At 37.4% G+C, this 18,811-nt stretch overlaps 3 protein-coding genes across 3 annotated transcripts; 1 reads left to right on the top strand and 2 right to left on the bottom strand.

Moving 5' to 3' along the window:
• Positions 1–422: 422 nt before the first annotated feature.
• LOC141831057 (PHD finger protein ING2) lies at positions 423–5,082 on the bottom strand. The gene is made up of 7 exons (XM_074718496.1): positions 5,007–5,082; positions 4,828–4,899; positions 3,317–3,507; positions 1,917–1,980; positions 1,330–1,577; positions 1,186–1,224; positions 423–694 (listed from the first exon to the last, which is right to left on the bottom strand). The coding sequence occupies exons 1-7, from the start codon at positions 5,050–5,052 to the stop codon at positions 593–595; spliced, it is 762 nt and encodes a 253-aa protein (XP_074574597.1). The 5' UTR covers positions 5,053–5,082; the 3' UTR covers positions 423–592.
• Positions 5,083–5,545: 463 nt separating this feature from the next.
• On the top strand, positions 5,546–12,204 carry LOC141830777 (TATA-box-binding protein-like). The gene is made up of 10 exons (XM_074718203.1): positions 5,546–5,726; positions 5,806–6,093; positions 7,788–7,875; positions 8,602–8,673; positions 10,934–10,984; positions 11,114–11,158; positions 11,246–11,338; positions 11,656–11,757; positions 11,824–11,897; positions 11,986–12,204. Coding segments are annotated over exons 2-10 (603 nt in total). The 5' UTR covers positions 5,546–5,726; positions 5,806–6,016; the 3' UTR covers positions 11,987–12,204.
• A 1,311-nt stretch (positions 12,205–13,515) lies between these two features.
• LOC141830612 (sulfate transporter 3.1-like) lies at positions 13,516–17,049 on the bottom strand. The gene is made up of 12 exons (XM_074718015.1): positions 16,665–17,049; positions 16,372–16,579; positions 16,115–16,286; positions 15,952–16,017; positions 15,432–15,545; positions 15,222–15,338; positions 15,024–15,150; positions 14,654–14,940; positions 14,389–14,579; positions 14,232–14,311; positions 14,080–14,156; positions 13,516–13,995 (listed from the first exon to the last, which is right to left on the bottom strand). Exons 1-12 carry the CDS (start codon positions 16,990–16,992, stop codon positions 13,822–13,824), a joined length of 1,941 nt encoding a protein of 646 aa, XP_074574116.1. The 5' UTR covers positions 16,993–17,049; the 3' UTR covers positions 13,516–13,821.
• Between the last annotated feature and the right edge of the window lie 1,762 nt (positions 17,050–18,811).

Raw genomic sequence — 18,811 nt, 5'->3', positions numbered from 1 at the left:
TGCAAAGAAAAGTAGCTCTGCATTTCAAATATGGATGAATGAAACATAATGGAGTACTATTATTCTTTTGTTAACTCTTGGATTTGATATGCATAAATGAAAACGAATGGAATAAGAAAAATTATGAATAAAATCTAAGTTAATATAATAGAGTTAATAAAATTAATGGAGTGAAAAATTATGAAGAGATTGCTTATCGCTTTAATTGTGAGATTTTGTTCAAATTACGGAGTCTTCATTCATTGTTGCCTATTTTCATGTTCTGTTTCTTATTTTCCAAATTTTCTCACAACATTTCTCAAGAACCTACAATATTCATTTTATTAACACATCCCAGCAAACTTTCCAAATATAACTAAGAACATAAACAAGTAGAACATCTATTACATTCTTATTACAAGGAGAAACAACTACAGGTGACAAATAAGTTCTATAGAGATGCTTAGCTTCTTTCTAGTATGAATCTAATCAATGAAAAGGAATTGCTGGTCAAAAACAATATACATCAACATGCCTCCCATGGGCCAAAAGTATCAAAAAAAAAAAAAAAAAAAAAAAACTAGCTGAGCATATCTAGATTTTTACTAAACAATCATTGTAGATTCCTGCAGGTTGGACAATACCACTTTCCTTTAAATCTTGTTTCTGGAGTCAGCCCAACACATGAATAATGAAACCATTCACCTCCTTCACACTGTATATGAGAATGAAAATGGAAGAATAAGATGCGATACACTTCAACGTCCTAGAATCGCCTAAATATGTCAAAGCCATTGATGTTTTTAAAGATATAAACATGTGTTACTTTTTAAGCGCAAGTCGGAAATGATAAAGAATAGAGCAGGGTACATGATTCAGGGAAGATTTTCCAAGCAGGAGAAGAAATGAAGCCAAGACAATCATTATCAAGTACTGCTTGTAAGATAATTTAACATGATTGTTAAAAAAAAATGGATGTGAAACATAAATGGGAAAACTAACATTTAAAATTGTTACTTAGAGGAGAATAACATAAAACCCCGGGAGAACTGAGAAAACTGGGACAAGGTATTGTGGCAACTATGGAGAGAGGACTGCAAGGTTTGTATAGCAACAAAAACTAGGGGAAAACAGCAATGCACTTCATATAACAGAGTTGTATTGCAAGACAGAGAGGAATGCATCTTGCTAAAACTGTTAACTTACATTTTCATTGTCACAGGCAATCATATCACCAAATGATACCTGAAAAGGAGATAAAGTTTATTCTTGCTGCAATACAGCGGCAGACTAGGTATGAAAGAATCATGTTAACAGAGATTTATATAATCACAAAGTTAATAACTGAACCTGATGGCAGACACAATATGTTGGCTCATTTGGATCAATAGGCTGATCCACATCAGCAGATGCTGAAATATTTTTCTTATGACTGCCTGGAGGAGGCATGAGTTCAATATCCATTTCTCGTTCTCTGTCCCAATCCCTTTCTCTAAACCTCTTTGGTTGAGGAGTTATATAACCCCCCCTGCGTTTATCATTATTCACTAAAGGAAGTGGAGGAAGAATAGCTGGTTCTTCAGGTGGAATCTTTCCTTCTGTCAAACAACAATCAAAGAATTGATTATAGTATTAATAAAGACAATTATATAACCTTAGCAACCACTAACCAAAGTATCACTGTTATTTAGTCATTAATGAAAAAGATATAAATATCTGCCAAACTATAATTGTTGTAGGTATCACCAGACTCCAGGGCAATTACATTAGCGAAATAATTGAAACCCAAAAGCCACCCAAAATTTCTATATTATGAAAAGTTTGAAGTAAAAGCTTGGTTAGGTGATGCTGGAATGGAAGGTTACTCATGTAGAATTGGAAAAAACTAGAGGACTACAAATTGAACATGATGACTGCCAAATAGAAACTTGCAATACCATGTTTCAAATCTTCTGCAAACTGGCTCAAATCTTCATCAAGACGCTTCAAATGGCTCTCTATCTGCAGGAAATAACAATTCAATCGGGGACCTACATCTAAGTTAATATGAAAGAAAGCATAAAATCATAAGAAAGCAGTGTCATGCAAATTGCGTGGAAATTTGATTTCCAAGTATGGAATACAATCTCAAAGGCAGATAATGCATATTAGTGGACTTGACAAAGAGGCACTCCAAATAACAGAACATAATAAAGATTTAAATCAAAAGTAGTTTAAAAGGAGTATGTGTTTACGCTATCCATTACAACCATATGTGCACAGTCAAAGTTTACCTTCAACACTGAGAATTCATTGCTTTTTTGTTGAATATTTGCACTCTAAATCCACATGAACTTATATCAGGAAAAGGGAGGGTTTCCATTTTTGAACAGTGTGGTAGTTAACAGTCTATCTAGAACTCATGATCAACTCTCTCTTTGAATAGCCTCAAAAATAGAATCCACTAAGAGCACAAAAAGAGAAATTTGACTAATAAGCACAATCATGTCTTGCTTTAGGTATTCCACCACAAATTAATAAATGCCATAACAAGGTGAAAGGTAAGGCAAGCAAGCAACCAGATCAAAGGTACCTAAGAAAGTTGTCTTCTTTTTTCCTTCAACAGTGATTTTTGCCATGATCTATGAAAGGTACCTAGCTAGCAATGATGGTTGATGAGTTTTGTCAAGAGCCAACAACTTCCATTAGCCAATACATTTAGTATCTTCTGCAAATGTGGTCACTGTTTTCTGCTAAATAGCTAATCTTTTGTGTACAAATGCAATCATGCAACACATCTTCCGTCCCAGGCAGCGCATTAAAAATTGAAATGATGGCTTACTGCTAAAAAAATCAGTTTCCAATTTTAGTATTTCCACATTTAGCAAATCACATTGCAAGTAATGTTGACACTAACAATCATTTCTCCAGGAGGTTGGATAATGGAATATCAAAGTAGGGATAGGATAGCAGAGAAGAGTTTATTCTGTACTATAGATTCTGAAAAATGAAAACCATTCAAATTTACTCTTGTGATTGATTAAGTCATTTCAAAATAAGGTTCACTTTTTAAAACAAAATATAACAATCTAAACCTATAAAAACACCTATAAAATCTAACATCCAGGAATTATCTGTCATTATGAATATGAATGTTGACATACATTTTGAACCTCACAACGAAATTTACGCACAAACTGATGTATTGTTTCTTTTAATTGATAGGATAAAATTGTGTAAGATTCCTTCTCAGAAATCTTCATCTAGAGTACATCATACTTGATCAATAAGCGACAAAAAACATATTTGACTGATGAATGGTCTTTATGTGCTACCTTAGCATAACAAAACTCATTACCAGATCATATGCTTGTTGGGCGAGCAAGACCTTCTCTGTGCAAAGGCTCAATGCATTTTCCTGGCTTGCTTCAATCTCTTTTTTCATCTTCTCAAGGTCTGCTTCAAGATCTTCATGGCTTACCTTCTTTGAGATGTGAGAAGGAATGCCTAAACAATATCTTGTTTGTTCTTTAGTTTGGTTTATAATACCTAGGAGCAAAGTAAGGGAAACAATCTTTAACTAAGACATCAAAGCAAGAAATGGAGAAGAACCTCATTAAAATAAGAGATATAAATAAAATTGAGGGAAAATATTTGGATATAACTGTCTTCCTACATCTAATGAACATCTCAAACCAATCCCAGGTTATGTTTAAAAATCAAAGGTAGACCAATTGAATTAGCAGGAGAGAAAATGATACAAACATTCATCAGATCATTGGAGCATGGTTCCTTAAGTAAGAAATCACCTAACAAACCCTGTAACATCCAGTTTAATGTATAACTACTCAGATCTGCAATGTAAAAAAAAAATCAATAGACAAATGTAACAGGACAACTTGCTGGTTGACAAGAACTCAAACAATAAAGAAAAGTTTTATATTACTTAAAAGTGGAAATAACTTCATTGATTAGCAATCTGAAAAAGTGTAATTGCCCAAACTTCACACCTAGGCTTCTCTGATATTTTTATATGCCTTTATTATAATCAGTAGCTAGTAAAAGTACAATTCAGTGTCCTAAAATTTTCAATTATTTAACCCAGTAGAATAGTATAAGTAGTATTTCTTTCTCAAGGAAAATTCAGACAACATAAAAAATAGACTATATCAACTTGTGTCATTACTTAGAACTCATAAACATGCATGGCAATTGATAGGTTGAACATGGATTCAAAAAAAGCTGCCTAGGCACAAGGCTTCTGCTAGATTGATCCGACAAAGAAACAAATGAAAAACACGCACAAAAAAAATGCTTAATTTTACTATGTAGCACATTAATCACAAGATTAAGAGCAAGTGAGAACTATCGATCTCCACAAAACATTATGCAATTGAATAGCCAGTCTTTACAGATTACACCTGCATATAACTTGGTTTCATCGCAAGCAAAGTTGCCAATTAGATTTCGGTCATAACAAATTGCTCCATTGTAGCTTAAAACGGTGATAATAGTTACTTAGTCATCCAATGGTAACACTTTTTTTCCTCCTTTAGTCAATCTTTCATTATTTCTTGAGAAGCAAAATTTTGCTTTTCAAAGATGCAATGTTACTGATTGAAGTTATCATTGAGCTATGGTATGCATATATTCCTAATTAGTTGATTACTAATAGTTTTAGCTCCTCATGACAGTCCGGATGACATACACGAGATAAACCTAGATAATATATTTGAATGCTCACTGGTCACAAAATGACATTTCGGCCAACAAAAAAAAAGACAACTTTAATCCAATATGCATATCAAGCATCAAGCCCGATCATATATGGTCATGATAAAAGGGAACTTTGGAAGCCAAAACACATACCATGAGCCCTCTCATCGAGCTCTCTCATGGTGGACAGCAGCCTCTGCAGCTCTGCCGCCAACGTACTCGAATCTTTATTTAAAAAGAAGAAAATAAAGGTCAAAAGATCAACCTTTTAAGCAAAATCACAGAAAGATCGAACGCAAACGAGAGCATCGAGCAAAGATTCGTTCGCCTACACTCCAAATAATCGTCGACGTAGACCCCCGTTCTTGCAATCGCCATCGTTCTTTCGAACTAGGGTTTCCCCTCTTCACCACTCGAGCGTAGCGAAGGCCTCAAGACTGGCTTAATTTAGCAACGGTGCTTTTTTGAATTTTTTATTATTATTCCCAAATTTTAGAAAATATTTTTTTTCAATAAACAAAAAATTTATATATAAAAAAATGAGAATAGTAGGAATTGATAATACGGATTTAAAATTTATAAAATTATTATTGTATAATTTGACGATAAATTTAAATTATGAAAATAATCTCTTTCTTCGAATATTTATAAAAATAAGGTTAGGTAGGCGTGACATGCCGATTAGAAAAAATTAATAATGTAGGATATTAATAATTTAATGATGAAATTTTTAATTTTTGCACAAATTTATAATTCTGGATTTCAGGAGAGTCTTGAGAAATCAATTTTTCTAGGGGCTTATGTGCAAAAATATGCCCTAGTTATAATCCCTTGGTCGGATGACTTCTTTCCCCTTCTCTCTCCGCCTCTCTCTCCGTCTCTGTTCCCTCTTCCTATATATCTCCCGATCTGCTCCTCTTCCTATAAAAGTCGATCTTGTTTGGATTTTCGCATATATATTGCGTTCCCGCCTGAATCCATCGCTCTTCGATCCGCCTCGCCGGATTCACCTGGAATCTGCGGCAGCGCCTATATCTTCGATGCCAGATCCGGTGAGATGATGAGATCTTTGCTTCCCCATCCTTCCCCCGCTACCTTTCTTCACGTGCTTTACTTCATATACTTCCTCAGGTTCGCGGCGGTTCGGCCTGTGACGAAGTCGGTGCGGAGATTAATTGATAGACAGTTTTGTGTTTCAGTAGAAAAATTCGTTCAAATCATGTCATTTCGTCCGGTTTGTATATAAAAGAAGCGATTGGGGAGTTGTTGGATCAGGTTAAGGAGAAGGGGTAATATATATACTCGGAAGGAGATATCTTGATTGTTTCTGTGTAAGTGGCATATGGCCGAACAGGAACTAGAGGGGAGCCAACCTGTTGACCTCTCCAAACACCCTTCTGGCATCGTTCCGACACTTCAGTAAGTTCCTCTTCGCAGTATTATTACTATATAAAATTTTGAATACGTCTCTTTGACTCTGATGAGAGGTAAAGCTGTTATCTTGAGAATATTATTCCTTGTCACCATAATTAATTATCTATGGTTTATTCCTTGAGTCTTGTTGTGAAATTCTCGTATTCCTGAGCTTTGTTATCGTGCAACTTTTGAATGCTTAGCATTGTGAAGTCACCTGGTATAATGTGACTCATCTCATGTGGGGTTCTCGGACATCAGTTAATTTGACAATTGTTTGCTTATCCTTTCAAAACTTGTGTTGGCAGCAGTTAATCTGATTCCATGTAACTTTGATGCAAATAAGCTAATGTATTTGCCATGCAGGTAGTTGTGTCAGAAAGCCTATAAAAAGCATTCAATTATAGGACATTGTGCACAATACAATCTGAGAAGAATCTCCTTCCTTTTCAATTAAATTCTCATTTCTTAAATTTTTCCAAGTTTTATTTCTTGTTAAACAAAAGTTGTCTTCAGATTCTCTTGTGTACTTTCACATCAAACAACTCCAAGACTTAAATCTCTTGGGTAATCAATCTTAGAACTCCAATGTAATAGAATATTTGATATCTCAGTTTTTTGATGGATAATACAGGTTGAAATGTAAAGAGGATAAAATCAACATGACTATTTGTAACAGTTTCAGGAGCTCCAACACTTCTTTGCTAGAGCAGAAGAATCTTGCTTACCTCTCTGCTATGCAGCTTGTGATAGCCACCTTGTTTCCAGCTATAACCCATGTGAGGCACAATCATTGGCTAGGTTTTTTGGGTTGGAGTAGGAGTAGATAGTGTTGATGCTTCCGTATGTGTGAGATGTGGCTGTCTGGTTATGATCAAAAGTGGAGTTCTCATATACCTCTCTGCTATTTGGTTCAGCTTTGCATAAATGTCACAGGTACCACAGGTACAGATTTGTAGCTGTCCTTCTTGCTGATTAGCCGAGTAAATGAGGTAGAGGCAGCTTGGTCACACATGATGGAACATAGATGTGTACTTTGAGCACAGGACAGAGTAGGAATTGTGTCCTACTTGGTGTATTGTGCTATTGGTCAATGTGGCCGGAGGAGGCACTGGCTCACAGGCATCGCAGGGAAGAGAGCAGCAAGGCATCTTGTTTTCTAGTGACAGGAACAAGGAGAAAGAGGGAAAAGGAGCAGAGTTGGCTGCGTATTACAAGTAAAGGAGAGAAGACATGGATGAGCAGAGAGGCGACTAGCCTTCCTCTTAGGGGATCTTTTTCTTTGAAAATTTTAATCCTAGAAAAGAAACCCTCTAACTTTGTAGAATTTGGAGAAAGAAAAAAAAATTGTACTACACTCATTAAGGAGATGGCTATTACATAAGGATATATGGACTCATTATAAAATCCTGTATCTAAAACTACTACTTGAGGAGTAAATCCATTTAATGAATAATCCTATTAACATAATATCTTAACTACCTATATAATAAACTGTGCATGAGGCTTAATGTGTTCCTTTAAACTGATTTTCTTAGGTGGATCTTTTTTAAGTTTTTATTGCTTTCTGATGGTCAAGTTAAATGTGAATTTCTAGCCCCACATCACGGGATGATTTTTTGGTGATTAGTTAGCTTATCTTTATTATCATCTTTCTGTACCCTTTATGAGTCAGAATTAGTGATCTTTCATTTCACCAGGAACATTGTTTCAACTGTTAATCTGGACTGCAAGTTGGATCTTAAAGCAATAGCTCTACAAGCTCGTAATGCTGAGTACAATCCAAAGGTATGATTTATTGTTAGAAAATGAATGTCATGTATTGTTTTTCATGATCCTCTTATAGAATGGTGTACTCTGATAGGCTAATCATTTCTTTCTTCTCTTTCTCTTGGAACATTATTCTGAAGCTATCATTTCTAATTGTGGCAAACATCTGAACTCTTCATCAAACTATTTCAGAACTTTGATTGATTGGGAATTTTAGGATTAACTGAACGATATAGAGAAAAATCCAAACCATAGTATACTGAGATGATCATATAAATTTTTACTGATAAGCTAAACAAAACTTTGGGAACAATTATGTAAATTTTGAGAACTACGAGATTCTTATAACTTGGACCATTGTTTGAAGGAAAAAATTGTATTTCTTTCATTTATAGAATGAGAGTGTACTCTCCAGAAGTCTCATCTTATTTTGTTTCTATTGCATACGGGATTACTTGTATTGGGAAAAAATTGTATTTCTTTCATTTATAGAATATCGTATACTCTCTAGAAGTCTTATCTTACTTTGTTTTGTATAGCTTTCAAATTTCATTGTCTATCCCTGTATTGCTTTTGTTTTAGTGACCAATTTTTTTTCCTTATTTAAGAAAATACTTATCCATGATAAGATTTTTAAATCCATTGAGTAAATTGGTATAGTTATGAAAGCATTACGCTCCACTAAGACAATATTGCAACAGGTCATGTAAGTTAGCTTAATGGTTTTTCTTTCCCTTTATGCAGCGTTTTGCTGCTGTTATTATGCGAATAAGAGAGCCAAAAACTACTGCATTGATATTTGCATCTGGAAAGATGGTAATTAATTCTTCTTTCATATTTTTGAAGTTCTAGATTCCCCTTTCTTGTACTAACTTAAAATTTTCTTGTTTTCTTTGAATAAAAAAATATTTATATTCTGATTGTATTTCTCAGAAGTACTTTTTGCTGATTTGAATTGCTGGCATGCTTTATTTTTTGCAAAATTTCTCAAGTATAGCTGTGCATAGTTATCCTCCCCACCCCCGGTTTCAATCTCTCTTAAATTAACAAATCTTCACAACATCCTTGTTATTCCAATTAGAGAAACTTAATGAAAATTCATCCAGTTTTAATTGTTTAAGGATGCTCAAAATATTTGATATGAAGGCATCCTTTGCTACAAAGAAGGAAACCACTAGGGAAAGAAAGAGGTAGAGAAAAACTCTTATAAAACATTTTTCATCCCATTTCTTTGGTGGGGAGGAAAGAGGAGAAGAAGCTTAAGTTTTAAAATTTTATTTGTCAAAAATATACAACAAATCAATCAAAACTAGATTTGAGTTTTTATTTTTTATTCATGTAGTTGAATATGGGTTTCATTGCACGTGAAACCAAAATTTGGATGGAAGCAATATAATGGAAAACTAATGATTAGCCTTTTTCCTTCCCTTCATCTTTCCTCCAAAAGTCGAGGGAAAGTTTTACTTTTTGATACTTTGTTTTCTTTTGGGTTTTATCACTCGTAGGAAAATTACCAATATGAACTTCAGATAGAAATTTGTGATCTTCATACTTACCAATACTATTTCTAGATAACACACCCTGTACACCTTGTTCTGGTATTTTGATTAATTCAGAATGATTTGTACCTTGATTGTTATCATGTAAGATATACAATGGTGACAATTCATGAATGCACTAGTTTGTTGTGTTTATTGATGCAAATGCAAAGTTACAATTCCATACAGCCAGCATACAACTGATCAACGTCAGTAGTAAGCTTCTGATAAAACTCCAAGAGAACAAAAAATTTTGTTATACCAATGAGCAATCACTTCAGGAACACTAATCAGGCAGTTAAATTCCCACATTTCATCTGAGGGATATCGAAGAGTTCATTTATAGGTTTGTGTTTTTAATGCAATATTAGAGCAACTGGTTTGTAACTATAAGCATCCACCTGTTCCAGACTGCTTGCTCATCATGGCTGTGTAGACTTCTGTCTGTGCATGTGCCAGGGTAGGTTGCTTGCTGCAGTTGCTTAGGTTGCCTACTCAGGCTGGAAGCTTACTATGGCAGTTTTCCTGTGAATCAAAGCTAACCTTTGTGGTTGTCCACCAAGATCAAGCTAGGCCTAGGCTTCTGTCTTGAGTTTCCCCTGCAGTGGCACATGGGACATTCATCTTAAGATAGTATTATCCTAATCTTGTTGTTTTTTTAACATATTAATGTTACTTGGACTCAAAAAAGAGTAGTCATATGTATGTTAGATTGAGTCTTATATGGGATTTTTTTTAAATGAGGTCATGAGAACTCTTAAAAAACACAATCCAAATTTAGAAGACACAAATAATAACAACCAAGTCTTATTCCATTAGGTGGGGTTGGCAAATTTAGAAGACAACTAATCTTAAATTTTTAAATAGTAATATCAATCAAATATTAGCTAAAATTAATTATATATATTATATGCTATATAACCTAACTTAAAATAAATAGTAATTATAACTGATATTATAACATAATATAACCAATTGCTTATAAGATATAATTTATAAGTTGTAACTTTATAATTAGTTATATAACCAATAGATTATGAGTTATAGTTTATAAGTTAGATACTTATATAACTTATAGCTTATATCAGGTGCATTATTTCCCCAATACCCCAAACCCTAATCCCACCTTCTCGTGCTTGTGCTCTTCCTTCCCTCTCTTTCGACAAGAGCCACTCCCATCTCCTAGCAACGTGAGCACTGAACTCCACCACTGCAAGCTACACTACTGAACTCTGAAATCCCTGTACTCTCCCTCCCATCCTGGCTTCCACCCATCTTTATGGATGATGCCATCGAACTTTAGTTCCTCCTAGCACAAAGCCAATCACAGGTAAGTAAGATACCTTCATTTCTTTCTTCTTCCTCTTGCTCCCACTGGTTGTCTGCTCAAACTCTTATTTCATATCTGTATGTGTTATGTCGATGTCTTGCACAGTATTCAAATGAGCTTCTTTGTTGTTCTAGTGTTGCCTTCTGTTTACAAAATTTTGACACTTAGGTTGTTTCTGACCCACTAACTTTCTAAATCTGCATGGTAGGTATGTACTGGAGCAAAAAGCGAGCAGCAATCAAAACTTGCAGCAAGAAAGGTCTGATCATTTCAGTTGTGAATGCATATAATCTTAAATGATCTATGACCAGTGCTTGCATAGCTGTTTGATTATTGCTTAGTATGCATTGGGACTTAGAATATCTGACTTTGTTCATTGGCTTTTCAGTATGCTAGAATAATTCAGAAGCTTGGTTTTCCTGCCAAGTTTAAGGTGACCATCCTTTTTTCCTTTTTAGGTACTTCATTCGAGGTTATTTTGTTGTTCTTAATCATTGTGATATTCTAATGTCAAATATAGGATTTCAAGATTCAGAATATTGTGGGTTCATGTGATGTCAAATTCCCAATCAGGCTAGAAGGCCTAGCATATTCTCATGGTGCCTTTTGCAGTGTAAGTAAATGATTTGCCTGAGAGCTCATTAAGCTTAACTATGTCATATATTATTAGGAAAGTATGCTGCCACTTTCTGTAAGCCTTTTGCTAGTGCATTGTTGCCTTCGACCATCCTCCATTTCTTTTTATTTGAAAACTCTTATGCATCTCTTTTTAGTTGGTGAGATATTTTCACTGACAAACCAGATGACACTTTGGAATCCTACACTTTTTTTTCTTTTTTTTTTGGGTGTGTGTGTGTGTGTTTGTATTTACCTTTAACCTCATAGCTTTCCTATTGTTTTCAATATTCTTACTGCAATTGTTTCAAACAGTATGAGCCAGAGCTCTTCCCTGGTCTGATCTACAGAATGAGGCAACCAAAGATTGTGCTTCTGATTTTCGTATCAGGAAAAATTGTTATTACTGGAGCTAAGGTATCGATCTCCACAACATACAGAGCTGATTTGGTTGGTTGGTACTAATCTGGTATTCTATTGCAGGTGAGAGATGAGACTTACACCGCATTCGAAAACATATATCCAGTTCTAACAGAGTTCCGGAAAAACCAACAATGGTACACCAAAGGATCTCGAAGTTGATTCATTCTTCATTTACTATCTAACCACCTTATGTTCATCGGTAAACCTGTTTTTGTTGAACAGAGGTAGATGCCCTCAGATTGGTGCTAATGCTACGACATGAAGAAAGACTTCAGGACTTGCTGTTTACATGTACTTAAATAGTATTCAAGATTTGCCTGGCAAGATGTAAACTTAACGTTCTAAGAGTAAGCGGCTTGTTCCAACTCTGATATAAGAAGATTTTGCCTCGTATGTTTTGTATACCTTGAGTTTTAAGAGCAGTTAAGCAGCTATGTTCAATTTTTTTCTTCAAATTCTATATATATATATATTTATAACATTATTTAATAAATAGATAAAATAATTTTATACCTTCATAACATTGTAAATCCGTTATATGCAAGCAAGTGTAATTTTTGTTTATTCCTGTGGTATATGTCTTTTTAATTATAATTAATTATTTCGTGAGTTGACTCACGTTTTTGAGAGATTGTCTATCGTAAACGTTCTTTTTGTTCGGTTTACTAGAATTAAGTAATTAACAAGGGGAAGGCCCATTTAAAAAAATGCTTTAAAAAAAGTTATTGCATTTTTATTTTTTTACTGAAATTACAAAATAATCTATTTATGTTTATTATGAGGTTAAAAAAAATCTAATTTACAATATAAAATTTTGGAGCTCATATTAAACTTGACAATCACACTCCGTAATTTATAATAATTTCTAAAACAATTTAAACAGATTAAAATATAGTAACTTCTTTTTAAAAAAACAAAGTTAATGGTCAGGGCATATTAATATACTCATTTATTGAATGGTGAATCTTATCTTATCAAACGAGGCTGATATTTCTTTTATTTTCCATCTATTTTAACTTAATTAGTAACCTTATCCTATTAAATTTAGAGCATTAAATCATGCTCTAATTATTATTTCCTTAAAAATAATTAACAAATTAAATAGATGAGCAATTATGATGTCTAATGTTATATAGTCATGTCGCCTTATGCAGCCTAGTCTTTTATTATCACCTGACAACAAGAAGTCTAGAGTTGAACACAGTCTGACTATGCTTCCTAATAAAGTTGTGTTTGATCAACCACATACGTCTAGCAGCCAACACGGCTAGATCATACTTTCCAATACGATCATGTTCGGTCAATGGTAGACGTCTAGCAACCAACACGATCAAACAGTGGTTACCAACATGACCATGGCAAGTTAGCAGCACCCCGTACAAAAGGATTCAAATTTTGAGAGGTCATAATTTTTTACTCGGGTTAAATCACAAGACCTACAATCTATCAAATCGAAGTTTGTTTAGAGATCTACAAATAGTTACCAAGTGTAACCTGTAATAAGCCAATTTCATATCCCAAAAATATCCTTTAAATTTTTTTTGAAAATTAAACTATTAGCGTTATTTTGATTGTTTGCTTTATAGGTTTTAAGACTAGTGACCCTTTAATGATTTTTAATATTTTTTATTTTCAAAATAATTACTATTCTATTCGACGTCAATAATAATAATTTTATTTTCCAATTTTAAATTTTTTTTTGGTGGAATTGAATTTGCACACAACTCAACTCGTTGACAATCTACACAAATCTACCTCCAAATAAAATACTTGTATTGTATTTCATAATTATAACATAATGTGGAAGGGTGGCATTTTGCCATGACTATCAATCATCCTCCACTTACCACAACACAAAGCACAAACGAGCTTATTCATTCATGATTCATGTCAAACTTGGCCATCCTAAATGCTAACAACATCCATATCCATATATATAGCTCTCTCCCTGATTGGTGGTACCAAAACCAAAATCTGCAGTCGGCAACGACAATTCCTATCGGAATTCTGTGCCTCACCCTGCACCAACCTCATCCCGACTCCCTCGATTCAAATCACTCAAACCGAACTCTCGCAGGACGCATCGTCGGGCCTGCACGTGTGCAGCACGAAGTCGCAGGCCGCGACTGCGTCCGCGATAGTAAGGAAGATCCACTCATGCCCAATGGCTTCGAGCACCTTGGACGAGTCCAACTTCTTCATCACCTCGCTCCCCGGGTTCGCCAACACAAGCTGGTCACATTGATTGCAACCCAACAAGTTAGTTATACAAAAGCATAGACATATTAGCATTAAATCATAACCGAATTGGTGTACCTTGATGCCAATTCTGTCGATCACCTTCTTGACCTCTTCTATCATACCAATTCCACTGGTGTCGATGCTACCCACAGCTTCAATCGTAGAGATATCGAATTAGTTTAAACAAATTAATTAGAATAATGAAGTATAGTTTCGAACTTAATTACCTCCCAAATCCAAGATCAAGTACTGTAAACTCGTCTCCCCCTTGGAGCTCTCCATCTCCTCGTCGATCCACCTCGAGATCCTAAATCATCAAGCAAACATCGATGCGAATCTATCAGTTATGTGCTTAATTGCAGAGCAAGAGTTAGTTGAACTAACCTCTCTCTCAAGTAGCTAGCATTGGCGAAGTATATCGGAGCATCGATGCAGAGGATAAGAACTCCGGGAATCCTCTGTGCCATCGGATACTGATCGACTCTCCGGTATGCCATCGAGTTGGGGATGTGACCAAGAACAGTAGTTCTTGGCCTCGCGATGAAGAGCAGGACCCTCAGTAAAGAGATAGCCACCTGAAATTAATGATCAAATAAGATTTAGGCTTTAATGAGTGTTTGTTTAATTTGTTTGGTGATGGACGACGTACGGCGATGACTAGTCCGATCTCGACGCTGCCGAAGACGACGCCGACGTAGGCGCCCAGGCAGACGCAGAAGTCGACCTTGTCGACGCGCCAGAGGTGGATGGCTGCCTCGTAGTCGATGAGGCCGAGCATGGCGGCCATGATGATGGCCGAGAGGACGACCAGAGGGGTGTAGTGAAACAGCGGGGTCAAGAGCAGCAAAGTGACCATCACTGCCGCCGACATCACCACGTTCGACATCGCCGTCTTGCAGCCGGCGTTGTAGTTGACGGCGGACCGCGAGAACGGCCCTGAGTCATCAAGGAGTTTAATTTCATTCGGTTAGGGAGGTTGCTCGATCGATCTGCGTGAGATGAAGAACATAATCGAGTACCAGTTGTTAAGTAGCACGAGGTCAACGATCCCACAATGTTCATCGTCCCAAATGCTATCATCTCTTTGTTGCCGTCGATATGGTAGTTCTTGAACATAGCAAAGCTTCTTCCTACAGCAATGCCTTCCTGCAACCACAAACAGTCATGGCTGCTCGATACGACAAGATTTATCAATCTCGTATAGAAAGAAGACTCACTGCGAGGGCAATTATGCCGGTGACGATGCCGGTCTTCAGTGCCACAGTAATATACGGCGGCATAAAGGTCAAGCTCGTCACTGAAGGTGGATTCAGTCCCTTCTTAAGGTGCCCGATCTGCAAGTGCATACCACCGAAAGATCATTACATGCTTCCCCGAGAAATTAAAATTAAGGCAAATTAACGATCAAAGCATATATGGATGCTCACCACTTGGACTCCATGGTTTTCTGCATGAGTGACGTAGACCAGAATGGTCGCAAGAATCACAGAAGTCAACGGGGCCGCCGCTGAGATCCAGAAGAACCTCGGCTTTCTCTTGCTCTGTTCGATCGTAAATTAAGTTTTATTTTAGTCAATAAACAGATTAGAAAACACTGAGTTGGTAGCTAGCCAACTTTATCTTCAACTTTCGAAACAAGAAACCTCGAGTCTTCCCCTGATTAACTCTTAAAATAACCCCCTTTGGTACACTAGCCTTTGAAATCTCAAAGGTTTCCAGAAAACATGCAATCGAACAGGACAAAAACGAGGTGCAGTGTTATGAATTATAAGTTGCGTGCACGCATAGATGAACTGGGAAGGTGTATCTCAGAGTGAGGCGATCGACAAGAAGAAGGAGACAAGGTTGGTTGATGATGGCAACCGGTGCAATAATTTGCAGGGGAAAGTCCTCTCACGGCAAGATACATGAAATTATGAAGCAGAGTTTTGTGATATCTGTACTTACGAAGAAACGGGTGAGGAGAAGGAAGAAGAGGAAGCAGCAGCCAAGCACAGCGCTTTCCCACCTCCACTGCATTGGGAAGAAACAACAGTGATATTCGTTTCAGAGAGGGAAATATTGGATTGAAATTGGGAACTTGGAGTTGGATGGGAAGAGGAATATGAACCTGATGAACTTGAGAAAACACAGACTTCATGACAGAGACCACATCGGTGGCAGTGGTGAAGTGCTCGAGACCGAAGATGCCCTTGAGCTGCTGAAGACACACCACGGTGGCGGCGCCGGCCATGAAGCCCACTATGGTTGCATGCGACAAGAAGTCCACTATGAAACCGAGCCTGCAGCCATCGTTGAGTCGAGAATTAATCGGTTTCAGTGATTCATTAGCTTCGGAAATCGATCGGTGCTGTAGTGGGAAGCTACCTGAGCAAGCCGAGGGCGGCTTGGAAGAGGCCGGCGAAGAAGGTGGCGGTGAACGCGACGTGCAGGTACAGTGACGGCTCCTCCGTCGGGGAGATCTCACTCGAAAGCATGGAGCCGATCAAGAGCGACGAGACGGCCACCGTGCCGACGGCCAGGTCGCGCGAGCTCCCCATCATGGCGTACACCAGCGGCGGCACAAAGCTCGAATCTTTTTCGACGGCGGCGCGAAATTAGTCAAAGAATCCATCGAAAACGAACAAAAGATGGGATTTTTAGAGGGATTGAGTGATTACAGAGTCCGAGGATGGGAGGGAGGTTGGCGAGCTTGGCGTAGCTGATGCCCTGGGGGATGGCGAGGCTGGCAATGGTGATGCCCGCGATGAGGTCGGACTTGAAGAGCGAGAAGGTGTAGGTGGGAGCCCAGTCGAGGATGGGGAAGAAGTACTTGATGCCGAGCAAGAGCTTGCGCTGCGCCGGCTGGTGGCGGAACTGCCGGAGAGGGTCGTCCGGGAAGAACGTCTCCTTCAGGTTCGCCCTGAAGGTGTCCAGGAACGGCCTCGCCGGCGGAACTGGCACCCGCCGCGCGAACTCCATCCCCTCCGGCACCTCCGCATTCCCCATACAACTACTAAGATTGCTAGGAGAAGAGAATGGACGAGGAGGAGCAGTAGCCGTGGCAGAGCAGGCGCTGGAGCACAGGGAGAAGACGAGCAGGATGGAGCCTTTATAGAGCCGGGCCCGACAGTCGGCGAGCAGAGCCCACGTGGACGGAAGCTGTTGGATAAGCAACGTGCGTGGGTTGTGTACGTGGCTGTGGAACGCGCACAGAGAAGCCGGGAGTGGACGGTGGACGCGGAGGTCAATTTCATGAAAGCGAGCTGCAATTCCAGTCCCCGAGCGCCAAGTGGCAGCGTGTCCTATTTTTAACTTTGGATTTCCACTAAGTAAATCCAACTTGATCTCTACTACATCAGTGGCCTTGACTTTGGTCACGGGTCAAACCATCGGTCCAAATTGATTACTTTTTGCTACTGCGGCGGCCCGCCTCGTGCCATAAAATTAATTAATCTATTTATATAAATTAAAAAGATTTTTTTTATAAAAAAATAAAAATATTTTGGAATTAATATCAATAGGAAAATTGATGATTGAGAAAAAGGTCAGAGTCAACGAATGCACATGTGGACGTGGTTGGAGCACTCCAGCAGTGGCGTTGAGTGGCGGCACACGTGGTAGGGCGGTACATAGCCACTTTCCTCACCGCCAGCGACATCCATGTTCTAATATAATACTTTCTATACGTATCATGCTGTAGATAAGTCCAATCGAATCAAATTTTATAATATTTAAATTTATTTAATAAAATAATAGAATTAAATTGAATAATCCATCATTAAAATAGTTATTTAAATTTGACTTAATTTTTTTTATGAATTTAAACTTATTTCAATTTGATTTAAACAATTTATTTAGATATTATCTAACTCTTAAACTTTAAAAATTTTAAAATTTTAAATTTATTTAATTAGTTATTAAATTAGATAGTACAAATTTATTTATTTATTTTAAATTTTTATTTATTTATTTACTATATTAAAGAAAATTTTATTGATGAATATGATTTATATATATTTTTGTTCATTGTTCATGAATATTGATCCAGGTTAAGATCAAAGGATAAGATAAGAAAATTGAAATCCACCCCGCAACCAAAAATAATAAAGTCAAAGTCTTTTCCTCACTTTTTTCTTGGACCATGACGATTCTTGCGGACAGTAACAAACATCAAAGGGTTTTTCGGGAGTTCTCCTAGTGAAACCATGCCTATGTCATCATGGTGTTTTGATAGTAGAGTAAAAAGGAAGAAAGTAATACGAGAAGTTGAGTTAGTTCAAGAGCCTCCTTTGCGTGAAGCATATACCTGATCTTTTATAATTGTGAGGCACCTATAGAGATCATGGAGAGGTGGGGAAGAGATAGTGGGCGAGTGGAGATCATGCCCCCATCTGCCTTGAAGAGATGGGGAAGAGAAAGTGGGTGAGTGAGGATCATGAACCCTGTCTGCCTGCGCTTGACTAAACTAGGTTAATGGAACTTAATCAGTCGGTCAGAACTCAAAATGACTTGTAGTAGCTAGGATGACTTCGACATACAACGAGTCGACAGATCAAGAGTTGGAGTGCTCGGCTCATGAAGTCAGGAAGTCGAAAGTCGGAGTGCTCGGCAAGTCGGATCGACTCGGTTGGTCGATGGGTTAGACTTGGAGTGCTCAGCAGGTCGAATCGATTCGGTTGGTCGGCGAGTGGGCGTCTAAGTGCTTGGTTGGTTGGCGGGTTGGCGTCGAAGTGCTCGGCAAGTCAAGAAGTTGTGAACCTGCCACATGTCCCTTGTGTTGATTGAATACTAACTTTACTATCTGGATTTTAGGTTGATCGAGTCA

The sequence above is a fragment of the Curcuma longa genome, chromosome 6, assembly GCF_044706935.1.
Source record: "Curcuma longa cultivar G26 ecotype Majalengka, Jawa Barat chromosome 6, ITB_CL_G26_1.1, whole genome shotgun sequence".
In the NCBI taxonomy this organism is placed as follows: Eukaryota; Viridiplantae; Streptophyta; class Magnoliopsida; order Zingiberales; family Zingiberaceae; genus Curcuma; species Curcuma longa.
This window is presented reverse-complemented; position numbering and strand designations above follow the sequence as displayed.

Coding starts and splice junctions, on each gene's coding strand:
- LOC141830777 (XM_074718203.1), top strand. CDS start 6,017: ATGGCCGAACAGGAACTAGAGGGGAGCCAACCTGTTGACCTCTCCAAA. Junction 6,094..7,787: donor GGCATCGTTCCGACACTTCA/GTAAGTTCCTCT, acceptor TCATTTCACCAG/GAACATTGTTTCAACTGTTA. Junction 8,674..10,933: donor TATTTGCATCTGGAAAGATG/GTAATTAATTCT, acceptor TCTGCATGGTAG/GTATGTACTGGAGCAAAAAG.
- LOC141830612 (XM_074718015.1), bottom strand. CDS start 16,992: ATGGGGAATGCGGAGGTGCCGGAGGGGATGGAGTTCGCGCGGCGGGTG. Junction 14,941..15,023: donor CTCGTGCTACTTAACAACTG/GTACTCGATTAT, acceptor TTGATGACTCAG/GGCCGTTCTCGCGGTCCGCC. Junction 14,580..14,653: donor AGATCGGACTAGTCATCGCC/GTACGTCGTCCA, acceptor CATTAATTTCAG/GTGGCTATCTCTTTACTGAG.
- LOC141831057 (XM_074718496.1), bottom strand. CDS start 5,052: ATGGCGATTGCAAGAACGGGGGTCTACGTCGACGATTATTTGGAGT. Junction 1,578..1,916: donor TGCAGAAGATTTGAAACATG/GTATTGCAAGTT, acceptor GTTGTTTGACAG/AAGGAAAGATTCCACCTGAA. Junction 1,225..1,329: donor CATATTGTGTCTGCCATCAG/GTTCAGTTATTA, acceptor TCTCCTTTTCAG/GTATCATTTGGTGATATGAT.